Source organism: Argentina anserina, chromosome 3, assembly GCF_933775445.1.
Source record: "Argentina anserina chromosome 3, drPotAnse1.1, whole genome shotgun sequence".
Taxonomy (NCBI): Eukaryota; Viridiplantae; Streptophyta; class Magnoliopsida; order Rosales; family Rosaceae; genus Argentina; species Argentina anserina.
In genome coordinates, this window is record NC_065874.1 from 26,849,146 (window position 1) to 26,865,473 (window position 16,328).

The 16,328-nt window shown below is 38.8% G+C and overlaps 2 protein-coding genes across 6 annotated transcripts in view; both read right to left on the reverse strand.

Moving 5' to 3' along the window:
* LOC126785649 (uncharacterized) overlaps positions 1–16,328 on the reverse strand; it is a 55,349-nt gene that overhangs the window by 13,697 nt on the left and 25,324 nt on the right. Inside the window, exons 1-3 of one of the 5 annotated variants that reach the window (XM_050511258.1) lie at positions 15,174–15,928; positions 13,389–14,161; positions 12,370–12,850 (exon numbers count right to left, since the gene is read on the reverse strand). In XM_050511258.1, the coding sequence (XP_050367215.1) occupies positions 12,370–12,850; positions 13,389–14,161; positions 15,174–15,899 (1,980 nt within the window). In that variant the 5' untranslated portion in view covers positions 15,900–15,928. Of the gene's footprint in view, positions 1–12,030; positions 12,851–13,388; positions 14,162–15,173; positions 15,929–16,328 lie in introns of those variants that run through there. The other 4 variants (XM_050511255.1, XM_050511260.1, XM_050511256.1 and 1 more) reach the window with 4 other exon arrangements.
* LOC126785650 (uncharacterized) lies at positions 7,055–8,058 on the reverse strand. The gene is made up of 3 exons (XM_050511261.1): positions 7,920–8,058; positions 7,731–7,835; positions 7,055–7,537 (listed from the first exon to the last, which is right to left on the reverse strand). Exons 1-3 carry the CDS (start codon positions 8,026–8,028, stop codon positions 7,167–7,169), a joined length of 585 nt encoding a protein of 194 aa, XP_050367218.1. The 5' UTR covers positions 8,029–8,058; the 3' UTR covers positions 7,055–7,166.

Genomic DNA, 16,328 nt, shown 5'->3' on the forward strand with positions numbered 1-16,328 from the left:
ACATCACCAAGTTTATGGTTACTCAAGACTACATCGAATGGTGGTCCAAAGTTCATCACTCTGCATCGAAGAGACCTACGAAGATAACCATTGTAAATTTGCCACAACAAGAGCCTCCAAAAGCTAAAGGAGATAACCGTGCGACAACTCCTCTCCAAATTTTGGTTTCTGCCGAAGCTTTGCCCCCAGTTGATAACTATCAGATTCCACCTCCTCCAGTTTTGGAAGGAATCGGAGATTCAGCAGATTTCCGTCCCAAGTCGAAGGAGAAGGTTGCTACATCCAGAAGACATAGTAGAAGTAGTAGTAGTGCCCATAGTGACGTGCACTTCAAACGTCGAAAGAGGGGTGACGATGATCTCGGACCTATTTACTTCAATCCTAATGCCGACTTCGATCTTGGCGGCAACTTTCTTAGGGATGTTCCTGGTCCTTCAAAACTCGTGCCTGCGCATGTTGAGGTATTTAAGTTGTTGTATTTGCTTTTGTGCTCGTCCTTTTTAGCTATGTATCATATTCAACAGTTCACTTATTGCTAACTCGATCCAATTTTGTTCCTCCCAGCTCGAAGATATCGGTTTTTTCGATGAAGTCTGCTTCGGTGACGACGTTCGATTTCCTTTTGAGGAGTGTGCAGTTAACATTTTGCCAAAAAAGGACGTACGCCGAAAGGAGAGTGAACCACAACCAGTCGAACAAAGAGGTGCACGCGAATTTATTCATATATTATTTTCCCATATTTCTTCAATAATTTATGCTTATTTTCACCCTCATATACACAGGTTTTTCTATGGCGGCGGGAAGTACAAAGCCTTCAGAAAAAGCAATATTTCTTGAAGCTTCTGTGTGCGATGTTGAGGTAGTGGACACAAGTCAATGGCTCCGCGATATCCGCATGCGAGCAGCTGCGGAAGTTTGTGCAAAGATAGAAGGCGTGAAAGCGACGTATTCTCTGAAAATGATTATTGAGGGGATGAATGAGCTTGATATGTTGACGAATGAACTTGGAAAATATGGAGTCGACCCATCAGCAATAAAAAACAAGTTGGAGCAGTTGATGACAAGCGCTACCCTATATGACTCGGTAAGGCTTGCATGTGCTCACAAATGTGCCATGGGTGCCATGAGCGCCCAAAAATTGGTGGAGACAGAATCTGAAATCACGACAGCCCAAGAAATTCGACAAAATAGTTTTGATCAGCGTCAGTCTACACTTCAGTCCCTTGAGAACTTAAAGAAAGAACAACAGAAGCTGGAGCAGACGCTGGACTCGCAAGATGCAGACATTTTTCTTCAAGATGCAAGACTTTGATTTATGATTGGCAGACAAAACTCCCTTTTTTTTATTTTTTATTTTGATGTGACTGAACTTAAGATTGTTATTCTCAAGCCGCCTACGTATCCTTTTAAAGAAGGAATCAAGTCATCACGTAGTTCAAGGGTTTTTTTTTTGTGTGTCTTGCGCAGTTTAAGCTCGTGCAGACTTGGAGCATATTCTTTTGTTTTCAAGCATAATACTTCTTCAAGAACTTGCCGTTGATGGGACCGATCCTCAAACCGTCTTCCGCCACAATTTTGTAAGCTCCATTGGTGTAAACTTCTCTGACGACGTAAGGGCCATCCCACTTTGACTTGAATTTGGAGCCAGACTTATGCGTCATAATGATGGGTCTTCGAACAGCAAGGACTAAATCATCAACTTGAAATGACCGTTGTCGAACACCTTTGTTGAAGGCGTGTGACATCCGAGCTTGGTAGCATTCCAGGTGTTGTTGTGCGTCAAGCCTCTTCTCGTCCAAAGCTTCTAACTCTTACAGGCGTAACTTGACATTTTCTTCATTTGTGAGACCTTCTTGCAAAGCGATTCTCAATGACGGGATTTCTTTCTCTAATGGTAACACGGCTTCTACACCATAGACGAGAGAATAAGGTGTAGCATTTGTGGCTGTCCGATATGTCGTTCTGTAAGCCCAGAGAGCTTCTCCCAATTTCTCATGCCAATCCCTCTGCTTTTTTATGACAGTTTTCTTCAAAATGTTACATAAAGTTTTATTGAATGCTTCTGCCAATCCATTTGCCGGAGCGTTATACATCGAAGAGAAGTGAAGCCTGAAGTGAAATTTCTTGCTCAGATTTTCTGTTGCGGTATTTGAGAAGTACTTGGCATTGTCCGTGATGATGCATCGCGGTATACCATAGCGTTGTATAATGCTTCCAGTAATGAAGTCCACAACATTTTCTTTCTTTATTTCTTTCAGCGGTATCGCTTCTGCCCACTTTGAGAAGGAATCCGTGGCTGCCAGAATGTACATATGACCAGCTGATGATTTCGGAGCGATGGGTCCGATGGCATCCATTCCCCAGAATGTATATATACTGATCACATCGGCTGGTGTCGATCGATCTCGAGAAGTTTCATTCATATAATCGCTTCATAATGCGATAGTTTTATTCAAAATTTAATATAAAGGTTATGACACATTAGTAGACACTTAGGCGATCACCAACTCCAGTTCGAAATATGGTCGAACGACACCAGAAGATGTGATCGGTATATATATTTAGGGACCCCGTAAAAGTTTCGTCCATTTTGGACATAGTTTGACCGTTCGTGCCTACGGTCAACAGAAAAATAGGTGTTTTGACATATTAAAATCCTTATTGATCGGGGCTTTGCTAAATGGGCTTCCTTGGTGCGACCACACACAAAGAGAGGGGATGTACTAGTGGACCTCATGTATATATTCAGAAATTGAGGGGATGTGTGTGGTGCTTATATGGTGTGTTGTGGTCTTGTGTTGGTATGTGAGTGATATGGCAGGCATGCACGTGAGTTTCGATATGTCTATGTTATTATATTGGATGCTTCTATTTTTTACATCAAGGGTGGTAATTATTAGCCTTGTCTGACCTTGTATTTGCTTGTGTTCCTCGGAGAGAAATCCTTGGAAGTAATATTTAAATTTCGTTATTTATAACCATAAATCTCATGCATCAGTTTTTCGTAGTATAGAAAATTAGGGAAGTAATTATAATCAATTACCTTATTTCGGTATTGATTTTTCGTCTGCTCACTCTAACTTGTTTTCGTTTTTAAATTACTTTCTCCTATGCCATTTGTTTTCAACCGCCGAGTTTGCAGGAAAAGTTTGCGGAGGTCAATGGTACCTCGAGTGAGGCATATTCATTCTTGCAGTTTCCACCAGTTTAGTTGTAAGGTTATAGTCTTGCTTTGATAATTTTGAGTTAGTGGTGGAGTTTGGTTTATGTGTTGGGAGCACGGAGGCTCCAAGTATTGAAGTGGATGTGTGAATGTAGAAGTGTCGTTTTTGTGCATGAAAATGTTGACTACTTTCAATAGAAATTATGCCGAAATTTTGGTGTACCTCGTTTGTTAGTGGTCTCCGCACGACATATTCTAGATATTAGGATAATATGTGGGCGGGTTGTGTCATTATGTCAATCCTTATTATTGTACTTGAAATTAAAGACTACCATATTATCAAGTAGCGAAAACAATGTAAGATCCTGAAGCCTTTAATCTCTCCATGTAACTTACTAGTTCAGGATTTCATTAGTAGAATCATAACCAGTGAAGACACAACAACCTACCGTCAAGTCTAAATCTCAAATCGACCCTCTCAAGTCTTTTATTTTTTCTCTCTTATGTTTCACGGAGTAAAGTTATTAGATAATCAACTACTGCATGAGAAAGATCAGATTTTCATAGAAATCGTGGTACTCTAACAAAATCCGTCGAGACATTTACAATCTCATACTGTGGAATTATTTATACTAACTAGTCGCCTAGTGTATGAACAAAATAATATTGCGAACAAAATAATATTGCGAACAAAATGATGATACCTTTATGGTGTAGAGCATGGTGGGTTCAATCATTATAATGGTGGTCCTTATTGCTATACAATATTACTGTATAATTGATATATAAATTGCTCAACACCATATCTACAAGCTGGATCAAGATTACAAGAATATCACACCAACATCTACATGTCGATGAGTCACTCCAACTAATATGTTTCACTTACAATGCCTAAGTTGGTGCCTTAGAAATTAAGTTATCAAGGCCACATGGATTAATCGATGCGTAATAATAATTCAGGAAGAAGAAGCAGCGAGCCACACACTAAATGACCTATCAACTCATGCAATGCCAAAAATCTATAAAGTTGGACGTGACACAAATTATGACTTTTATTTTTGAAAAGAAACACAATTCTTCATGATTTGATCCACATAAAACAAATATTGTTTTCATAAAATAACAAATTAAGCTTGCTAATTTCTTTTTTTATTATCGAATGATGCATATATGATAAAGGGTGTTGTTTACTCATTGTTCACTGACTATTAGGCATCATTATTTAGTCCGCGTATCCGATAAGTCCACGGAGACCCGCAAGTCTGATGAGTTTTTACTCGGCTCGGCCCGGCCCACGAGAAAGTCCGCTTTCCGTGAGTAGAGAGCTGAGCTTAGTTTAGAGATGTGAAACCCGGCCTAACCCGTGGGCCCAGCCCGCACGGCTTAGCCTGTAAAGGCTATCATGTAATACAATATTTTACATACATATTTTATTAGGTTTAGAATAAAACTATCACATTATGAAGCAACTATATGAAAGAAACTTCTCGGGATTGATCGACACCAGCCGATGTGATCGGTATATATATTTAGTGACCCTGTAAAAATTTCATCCAAATCGGACATTCTCTGACCGTCAAAATTTCCGTTAAACCGAAAAACCACTAATATGCCCTAAGGGATGACCTATTACCAAGATGCGAACGCTAAAAGCCGTTTGCATATCTAAAATCACCTAATTTTTGTCACCGATCGTGCACAGTCGCACCGAGAAAACTCATTTGGCGAAGTCCTGGTAAATGAGGTTTTAATATATCAAAATGCCAACTTTTTGGTTGACTGTAGATACGAACAGTCAAACCATGTCCAAAACGGACGAAACTTTTACGGGGTCCCTAAATATATATACTGATTACATCTGTTGGTGTTGATCGACCATATTTCGAACTGGAGTTGTCATTTGCCGAAGTGTCCACTAATATATTATAATATTTATATTAGGTTTAGAATAAAACTATCGCATTATGAAGCGACTATATGAAAAAAACTTCTCAGGACCGATCGACACCAGTAGATGTGATCGATATATATATTTAGTGACCCTGTAAAAATTTCATCAAATTCGGACCTCATTTGACTGTCGAAATTTCCGGTAAAAAAAACCACTAATATGTCATAAGGGAAGACTCATTAACAAGATGCGAACACCGAAAGCCGTGTGCATATAATCATGCGTGGTTGCACCGAGGAAACCTATTTGGCAAAGTCTCGGTCAATGAGGTTTTAATATGTCAAAACACATTTTTTTTGTTGACCGTATATACGGATGGTCAAACCATGTCCAAAACGTACAAAATTTTGACGGGATTCCTAAATATATATATATATATATATATACCGATCACATATGATGGTGTCGATCAACCATATTTCGAACTGGAGTTGTCGATCGCCGATGTGTCTACTAATGTATCATAACCTTTATATTAGGTTTAGATAAAACTATCGCATTATGAAGCGACTATATGAAGGAAATTTCTCGGGATTGATTGACACAAGCCGATGTGATCGGTATATATATTTAGTGACCATGTAAAGATTTCATCAAATTCGGACTTAGTTTGACCGTTGGAATTTCTGGTATACCAAAAACACCACTAATATGTCCTAAGGGAGGCCTCATACCAAGATGTGAATGTTGAAAGCCATTTGCATATTTGAAAATCACATAATTTTTGTCACAAATCGTGCATGGTCGCACTAAGGAAATCTATTTGGCAAAACCCCGGTCAATTGAGTTTTAATATGCCAAAACGCTTATTTTTTTGTTGACTATAGATACAGATAGTCAAACCATGTCCAAAATAGACAAAATTTTTATAGGGTCCCTAAATATATATATCGATCACATCTGGTGGTGTCGATCGATAATATTTCTAAATTAGAATTTATTTGTGATTTTTTTTAGAATGTTTTCCAAAAATTCTTTTATTGTTCAAAACTCTTAATTAAGAGTATTATATTTTTTTATCTAATTACAAACTCGCAAGACCCGACTCACAAAAGCCCGTTTTAAATAAATAGACTTAAATCTTCATATTTATGAAAATATTTGATCTTGCCCCTTGACGAGCCAAATGCCTATTACACCAAACACGCAATAACGTTCAAACTTTTTATATTTTTTCTATTAGAATTTTGACACCTGAACACAAGCTTGGGCTGGGCCGGATCATATGACAGATTAGATGTACAAAAGCAGTAGCCTTAGGGTGAAGTCCTTCATATAATCATCGTTGTATGACTTGTATCTGCTGTGTGTATGCTTCCGAGTTCCGACAACAATGTGTGGAACCAATCTCAATCTCCAAGTAGCCAGTATGAATTTCCTGATATTGTAACTTTCATGTTGTACGTATAAGTATAAATGCTTCATCTGTTATGCATGACAGCATGAGATTGTTGATCCGTAACTGATAGTGATTTCATTAATTAGTATCAGCCAGCTGACTACTAGTAATACCACCAATTGAATAGTGATCATGGATTAAAGATACTAACGTACAATTTGATCATGAAAGTAAAAGACAATTGCGGTAAAGTAAGTTCAATTACATCAATCAGATATATAAAGGATTTCACACTGTTTTTTACTTTACGCACAAGAACTAGTTTTGTGGTCTTAATTCTAACACTAATCATTCTTGATTGTTGCTTCCAAAAACAAAAAACCATTCTTGATTGTTTGTAAATTATTAATGTGAGGAATAGCTAGTGCAAAGAGAGTAATGTTTGTCAAAAGTGCAGTACAGTAGTATATTTTCGTTTGCTTCAGCCCTTCAGGTTCTTACTAAAACACTAAATCATCGGTAATTGATTTAATTAATTTTATAATAATAGATACACACACCACAAATTGATTAAGGATCAATGATCTAGATACCAGCGAACGTAGATCATGGAATTATAAAACTGCAGTACATCAATCGGATATATATGACCGTAAAGTTTAAAATAGTTATCAAGGAACCAGCTAAAGTGGGGATTGACGACACTCAATCTATGCAGCAGCGGCGCCTTTCACTGCATTCTGATCCGGACGATCGCCCGTATCGTCCCAGTCAACGTCATCTAATTCACAATTCCAGCCATCGTCACCCATGTCGGAATCGATGTCTGGATGTATATAGTGATCACCAACTGTATTGCAATCACTACAAAACAACAATTGTTCATAAAGGTACTGTTCCTTGTGGTCACCCTCATTTTTGCACGGGAGAAAATCACATCGGGAACAAAGTGTTACAAATTTTCCCGTTCTGTCAGGGCAGGTCCCGGTGCTGTGATCACAATTATCATCGCAGATCAGACAATAATGTGTATAATTAGATACCTTTGGTTTTTCTACGATGCCACACGTTTGCGATTCTACTGTTAAGTACCAAAGGCAAAAACAAACAAAAAATCAAAACGAGCAACCGATAAAATTGATTATAACTAAATTATTTTCTTCTCTTTTTTCTCTCAAAATTTAGTTGTCAAGAATATTAAAACTCAGGTATCCTAACTCCTATGTCATCAAAAAAAAAATTGTCTCAATAATAAATAGGTATATAGATCATACCAGCAGGGTTAATAGGTTCGATGAGGATTTCCTCCGTTTCTTCTGTTCGAGGATCGCAGATCTTCACCGGTCGTTCAGTTTGGCTGAGTATCGTGGCCGCTGTATCTGTGTCAAAGAGAGGAACTAGTTAGGACTTGGGGTTTAGCGTAAGGATGAGTACGTATATGTATAAATTAGAATAAATAAAACCTTTTCCTCCTCTAGATAGATGAACCGGCCCAAGCAGGAATTCCCTCACGACTTCTGAGACGCTTTCAGTTATAATAGTTGGTACCCTAGGGTGCGGGAGGATCTTCATGGCTTTCGAGGGATGTCTCTGAGAAGTTGAAATTAGGTTTGGCTAGGTTAACAAACTATTGTGAAAAACATAAGGCATGGCTGTTATATATATGATTCATGTTTGTGTTAGATCTGATCTTCTTAAATATCTTTTCCTTATTTGTGCTTTTACTTTCCTTATGCTGTGAGGTTTCCTTAAGTATCACATGTACTAGTTTGTTTTTTTATATTTTTTATTCGTTGCTACACTGATTTTTTTTTCTTGTCCGATAGTAACAAGTAAGTTACAAACACCATTATCCCTATGCAAATAGACTCTGTATAGTTTCAAAACGAATTACCACAAGATCAATGCGCACGGAAAACAAAGCGATTATGTAAACGCAATCCAATCCAAACTGCAGGAGCTCCGAGAGAATGAGTTTAGAACGAGGATAACATTACACTCACCAAAAGCTAGAGCATTATTACGTACAAGAAAATAGAACAAGAACCAAAATCTTATTATTTCCCATTAACGAAACTTATCATGCTATCTGATGATTTCCCTAGTCAAGTTAATCAATTGTTACTTTTTTTACTTGCATGTTAATGTATTAGGATTCCTTGTATCATTCCAGTAGACTTGATAGTTTATTTCCCGATTTAATATTTCCTATTCTTTTAAACTTAAGGAATAGTGTTCTTAGTGTTCTATATAATGAAGTTATTAGATTAGCAATTCAATCACAAAGCCAGATAAAGGTAGTTCGAATACTTTGGCCTTTGCATTCTCGAAGGGACTCTGTGGTATACTCTGATCGATCTTGCATTCTCATAGTACGTACTCTAACTTTTTCAATCGCGTTGTAAAACATAGTAATTAAGTATTTAGACTAATGCATGTTGGATTCTTGAACGATAAACCAGTACTGAAATAGTGAAACCTAGCATTACTAAATATCTTTCGTCAATTCACCTAAAGGGTTTGATATATATATATATATATATATATATATATATATGTATGTATGTATGTATATATTACAATGTAGTGTCATAATTGCATCAAATTTTCTTCAAATTTAATTGGAATCAACAAATTTGTAAGATCTTTGCTTAATTTCTTCTTAATTTTGAAGCTCTAGAAATTTCACCTCTGATCTCTCGACAGAAATATGGGTTGCACGAGTTCCAAATACTCTTCAGAGGGAGGAGAAACAACAGAATACTCTGGAGAAACGAAAGGGACAACAATTGTTGGTCTTTGGTACGATGAAGGCATCCTAATTGGAGCTGATTCTAGGACATCAAATGAAATAAGGCTTGACAAGCCACTTAGGAGTACAATTCTTTTCCTCTTCATAAGTTCTAATCTTTTCGGCCCTAGCTCTTCCTCGTTTTCTATTTTTCTCTATATTTAACGTACTGTCTCTCTTCTTTTTTGAATATTTCAGTCAACAACGACAAGGTGAAAATGTTTCAAATATCTTCCTATATAATTGCTGTAATGTCCGGGACAGTTATTGATTGCAGGAAGATGTGTCAGAGTGTGAGATCCGAATGTATTATTGAGGTAAGAGTAGTACTTAAAAAACTATATTCGATGATTCTTCCTCATTAATCGGAGAATTGGATACTTACCTCTGCTCTATAATTTTGCTTAAATTTGGAAAAGGGAAAGCTAGTAGTATTCTAACGACAAATAATTATTACTTTTTTGATACAATACAGTTTGAGAAGAATGGTGAATCAGTTGCATATGCATTACAACTAATGTGTGCTCATTTACGGGGTCTGCCTGAAAATATTAAGAACGACAAAGCATTTGGGGTACTCATGGCCGGATGGGATGAACAAGATGTAAGCAAAATTCTTCTTATCGCTTATGCATGCATTCTTCTCGATCATATATTTATGATATGCTGATCGAATTTACTTAAATTGTTGGTTGCAGGGTCTTCAACTTTATCGTATCTTTATAATCAAAGGACGAGTCACGAGTGAACAAATCTACAAAGGGTGTACAACATTGGGATCTGGTTCTAAACATGCTCAAAGAATTTTACAGTCTCGGTAAGTCCTAGTTCTAATTGAGTTTTCGTTCTTTAATTTGTCTCTTTTGTGACTTACCTCGTGATTAATTGTATTGCTAAAATATTCTAGTTATGAGTTCGGCATGAATGGAGATCAGGTTGCTGAGGTGGCCCTAGAAGCATTATATAATTCAACATTCTTTGATAAGTTCACCGGTGGAACTTTGAGACGTAATATTTCTATCTATTCATTTACTTATTTACATGGAAACCATAAGTTCACCATAACGGTTATCCATGTTTGTGCATCTTTATACAGGGTATAAGATTGAAACAGGAAAACCATTTATAGCAATGCGTGGAGTTGACCCTTTCGATGTCCCAAACCCTAGGGTTCGCTCACGCTTTGATAGTCAATATTACTCGCTCCAAGAATATGAATCGAGGATACTTTTCCTGATTTATTCTACGAGGTTCACAGAACCACTTCGCACATACCAACTCATTAATCATTTCAGGTGCATGTGTAAACCATGTTAAGATTTCTCTACTCCGCAGATATCATACATTAATTTTTTTTTATGCGTCTCTTTTATTTAATGTTTGTGTTTTTGACAGGAAATGTGGTGGAAAAGAAGCAGTAGCAGCTCATTTAGTAGTAAAGAAGATGGATTTCTACTTCCACCGGGTCGTGTTCAAGTCGAAAGAGGACGCTTTGAAAGTATGGAATTATGTGGGGAAGAACTCTGAGGCCTCCCATCATACTCGTGATACTTTCGAGCTCCTCCAATATTTCCCACACCGACTTGATTTGGAGAGTGATGTGCCGGTTTATGTGAATGAGAGTTCTGAGAAGTTGTTGCAGCTCATACATAACTCAAATTAATAAATTAGTTAAAAGATAGATCTTGGGATACATATTGTTGAATTTTGTTTGTGGTCTGTTTAGAATAGCAAGCATATGTAAACGATTTCACAGACTCAATTTTGCACTTTCCCCTTAATCAGCTATTCACGCACTTACTAGTATTATTGTAATCAGCAATTTGGAGAATTACACAGACCCACTTAGGACTATTCTGGACGGCGCCCAGTGCGTTAGTAAAAACAGCGTTAGCTGTAAAATAGATGCACCCTCTAATCAGTAGCTTTCCAGGCTTTAGTGCATTGTTCCTCCTCAAGGCATAGCTGCCACAACTCGTTACTTCCAAGGCTCGACGTTGTCTGGAATTAAAGAGAGAAAGTGGAAGGATTGGGTTCCAATAGCAGAGATGAACATAAGAAGAGATGAAAATGGAATTGGATTCAATTTTTATGAAACTGGGCACAAATTGAATCGGGTTTCTTTCTCTTTAAGAATTAAGCTTGCCAAAAGAGAATGAAAAGCTGATCGGAGTCTCAAACGAATCCTTGCTGGGAAGCAAGATAATCGACGGCGGAGGTAGGTTGCAGCGTCGATATAAAGATTAGATTCTTATTTTGGGGGAAAAAGAAGAACTCGAATTAAGGAGAAGAGTGAGAGGTCTGGGTTTACGGAATTGGAAAGGAATTAAACTCGTCGGAGCCTTGATCGATCGGTGGAGTTCCTCCTTGGATTGTTTACTGTTATACTGTACCAGTCTTCGATTGAAGGGCAAATCAGGGTGCATGTTGGATTTGCTAGCATGGTTGAGACGGTGGAGATAAGGAAAAGATGATGGTTGGTGATGCTTGCCGGTCTCGCCGATCGGTGTAGAAGAAGGTGGCGGTGCACAAGTGCAGAATGAAAATAAAAGAAAAGAGAGTTCGTTTAAAAGTCTTACCTTCTACGAGTTAACGATGGCAGTTTCTTAACCAATCATGTACTGACACGTGTCGTGGGCGCTTACCAGAGTTCTTCGTTTTATTCAAATTCGCTCCACATCGTGAATTTGCTGAGTTCGTCGGTTTTTATCACCAAAAAAATTCATGGCATTCAGACTAAAGCCTAGCTTAAGTAATTGCAGTAATGAAGAAGATGAAGAGGGGGAGGGAGAGAGAATCATGCTCAAGGATATTAGCCAAAAAGATTCATGTTCTTGGAGAAATGAATACAACGCTAACCATTATGAAGAAATCAAAGAAAAGGAGACGGAACAAGGATATTAGCCTGAACCTCTTTTAGTCTGATCCACCTAGTCATAGTAGTCATAATCATCGTAATCATCTTGGGGCGGTACCTGTCCTGGCTGTTCATAGTAGTCATAATCCTGATGTTGATGCATTTGTCTTGGCTCTTCATGCCGCACCTGTCGTGGCTGCTCACGTCTAATGGGCTGTGCCTGTCTTGGCGGTTCATAGTAGTTATAACCCTGTTGTTGCCGTACCTGTCGTGGCTGTTCACGTCTAATGGGCTGTGCCTGTCTTGGTCGTTCGAAGTAGTTATAACCCAGTTGTTGCCGTACCTGTCGTGGCTGTTCACGTCTAATGGGCTGTGCCTGTCGTGGCTGTTCGTGTACAACAGGTTGTCGTTGCTGCTGCTGTATATTGGGCTGCAGCTGCACACGTACATGTCCTTGATGTGGCTGTTCATGTATGACATATGGTACTTGTTGTGGAATAATGGGCTGCTGCACTTGAAATCTTTGAGGTTGATGATGTCCAATGGGCTGTCCTTGTCGTTGGTGTTCACGTCTGATGGGACGCTGCACTTGTTGGGGCGCCTGCCGTGGTTGCTCACGTATAATGGGCAGGACTTGTTGTGGCTGTTCACGTATAATGTTGCGCAAATCCCAGATAGGGCAGGAACATGTTGGTTTCTTGTTATCCCATTCAGCTCCACAAGTATAGCAGAACTCATAGCCACATCTACAAAGACAATGCAAGTATGGAACAGACCACAAGAATCAGTAATTTGGTACAAAGGTGACAGTGCAGGCGGGCAGCATCGAAAAAAAAAACACTTTTGTACTTTGAGGGTTTACAATATTCTTTTCTTGAATAGAAGGTGAGCAAAATGCGGTGCAGTGATCAAAGAAAATATATATACTAAAGGAAAAAAAAAGCACAAAATTTATCTGAGGGATACAAGTTGTTAGTATATCATCGAGATCTTACAAATTCAAAATCAGAGTGTTAACATGCTAGGCTTTTGAATTTCTTCAATTGTAGAAAAGAAGATGGTTAACCACCATTTTTATGCCACAGTCATTAGCTATATCCACTCTCGCACATAAATTGATACCATTTAGCAAAGTAGCTGATCTAGCTAAAGCAGGGTATACATACCACACAAAAATAACTAGTTTAAGGTTATACACAAGATGACATAACAAGTCAATAAGATAGAGACAATGAAAAGACACAAGACAAGTCAAACAGGAGAGAACGGAGATTAGTATAGTACCTGCAGGTAATGTGGTAGCAACCTTCTGCAAGTTCTACCATATTCTTGCACATAACACACTGGCGCCAGCGTTTCTTTGTAGCCAAAGATTTCAGCAACTGATCTTCTGAACGCGGATAAGGATGTGATCTTTTGTAATCATAGCAAGTCATATTGGAATGCCATGGGACTTTGCAATTAAAACAAAAATAGGAATGGCATTTCATGCATCTCCTGGCTCCAGATTGTTCAGCACCGGCATAATAGCTGTTTGTATATTGCAACACCTCCTGTTTGGACATTAATGCAGAACACCTGGGATTTGGACAATAAACTTTCTCTGTGACAGGAATAGATGATTCTTTGATTCTTTGGCTCATAACCTCAACTAGTTTAGGTGCCAAGAATTGTGCGCAGCTTTCAATATTGACCTCAGATTTACAGCCTTCATGAGGGCACTGTGCCATCTGCCCATTAAGCAACTTAACTTCTACATGCTGTTTCATGCAAGTAAAGCAGTATCTGTGCAGACAACCATCAATTGAAAACATTTTACCAACATCAGTGTCCTCAAAACAGATTACACAAGTTTCCTTCAAAGATTTCCCATTGCTAGTTTCTGCGGGCCAGGTGATTTGAGAAACTATAGCCTCTCTTGCAAATTGAAATGCAAACTTAATGTCACTACGCGCCACAAGAGAAGGGCTGCAATATTCAAATTTTCTTCGTAGAAGTCCCAGTTGATTGACTAATGTTGCCATCTTGCTGTTCCCAGGAACTACTCTGCCTGTAACCTGAATTTATGAAAGAAACTGTTTTATATCAGCAGTGTGAAAGACACATGCACAGTCGGCACAAATATATATTCCTAAAGCAATGACAGAACAATACATCATCAATGCAACTTAAAAAATTTACAAAAGCATAATAGTACACCTCCGACTGCAGCGTTGAAGACGGTGAAATTTGAAAACCTATCTTGTATTTACTAGTAAGGGCTAGCACATTCAAAAACTTTTAACATTGCAATTGAAATTGTGTTAATAGGTTATATCATAAAAACTATCAACTCCCAAAATTTCAAGTTGTATGGGGAGGACCTTACAGCGTCCGCAGAAAGTTAAATTAACCAATTCCACCGACCAGAATGGCTAAAAACCAAGAAAAGGAACCAGATTGATGTCATTCATTTTGTCACACTTGTCATAATAATCCATTTTTTCCTCTGTAATTGGTCAAAATATTTTACCTACATAAATTATCCAATAAAAAATCTACAAAAAAAGACAACTCAGGGAAGCAATAAGTCAGCAGAGATTGTAGCGAGAAATCCAGACCGGGAACTATACAGAAATTAAACCAAAAATTCAAAAACAAAAGATAGCATTCCAATACATGTGGATTGGTGCGAATCTAATTAACCCGCAACACAAGAACATACAATGACAGAAAAAAATAAATTATGTCTTGACATATACTCCTAGATCTCTCATATTTTAAAAAGCATGGATGGGAATTTTTTTTCCAGCCACAACGAGAGCTATGCTCAATTCCGGTAACCACTCTCCATATCCACTTCCAAGCCAAACAAATACACAACATTTCCCCTATCTAAGTAACCAAAACTTGCAGCAAAGAATGCACACCACTGACCCAATCACAATTGGTAGAAAATAAAGAGCTACATTGAAATTACATATGCATCAGTGAACACTAAAAAATAAACAAACAATCAATCAATCAACTAGCGAAACAAGAAGATAGAACAAAACACAAATCTTTACTTGATACTAACAAAAAACTCACATATTGGTAAAGCATGTATCCATCACAGAAAAATGTCACATTTCTCAATTCTAAACTAAGAGCAGTATTGAGCCCTTCAATTAGAGCCTCAATCTCCACAGCCTCATTGCTCATCACCACACCACCATCAAACGCCTCCAGAATCTTCCTCGCCTCGAAAATCAGATTATCTCTAGGATCACATATCGCCACCCCAGCTCCGGCCACCACCACCTTCGAGTCCCTAACCACCTCTTCTCCAACCAAGCCCTTACAATACAGCCTCAAACACTCACTCTCCACCGCCGCCGACGACGAACCGCCTCCGTCGGCATAGTACGGCTTCTCGTAGTTATCGCCGTACTCGCTCCAGTAGTCCTCCGGCGCGTCGCGGACCTCGGCGGCGAAATTCTGGTCGTGGATTCTCCGGTCGAGGTCTTCCTTGGCCTTGCGGACTTCGAGGAGGGAGCGCTCGTGGTCCTCGTATTCCTGCGCGAATTTCTCGATGTCTTCGAGCATGAGCGCGGCGGAGAGGTCGAGTGTGTCGTCGTGGAGGGGCAGCGGAGGCGGAGGAGGGGGGCGGGAGGAGGAGGAGGGGTGGTGGGAGAGGGAGGCGGACATGGCTTCCTGCATTTGGAGAGAGAAGGCGATGTCGAGGTCGGAGTCTAGGGTTTTGGCGGCCATGAGTTCGTGGCGTTGCTCGGAGAGGATGGTGTGGAGGTCGTCTCTGTACGCCGGGGTCGCCATGGTTAGAGAGAGAGACTGAGAGACTGAAACTGAAAATTAAAGAGTAGGTTTTGCTAGAGAATAAACTCTAAAGAGACTTCTCTGCCACGTTTGCAACTTGATTTTTGGACTTTTTGTTAGTCTTCGTTTCAAAAAAAATATAAGTAGTCTTTGGCGAGTATGTCCGCAAATTCTATCGGCAACGCTGGAAATGTTAAAAGTTGGCCCGTAAAATAGGCAGGAGAGAGTTGGTCCGGCATAAGATAAAAAGACCCACATACTGTCTGATCTATGTTTCTATCATCCTAAGTGTAAAATGGGCAGGGCAGGACAGGACTGGTCAAATCAAAATATGTGAAGTCTAAGTCTGTTTTTTGAGCGGATAAAATTTGGGCTTAAAAAACATGCACATTGACTGATCTACACTTGAGTCGTCATTTTAAAATAATA

What these genes read in the sequence shown, in the direction of transcription:
- LOC126785650 (XM_050511261.1), bottom strand. Translation starts at nt 8,028, where the DNA reads ATGAAGATCCTCCCGCACCCTAGGGTACCAACTATTATAACTGAAAGC. An exon ending in TCTATCTAGAGGAGGAAAAG is followed by an intron (nt 7,836 to 7,919) that starts GTTTTATTTATT and finishes TCTTTGACACAG; the next exon opens with ATACAGCGGCCACGATACTC. An exon ending in CGAACCTATTAACCCTGCTG is followed by an intron (nt 7,538 to 7,730) that starts GTATGATCTATA and finishes GGTACTTAACAG; the next exon opens with TAGAATCGCAAACGTGTGGC.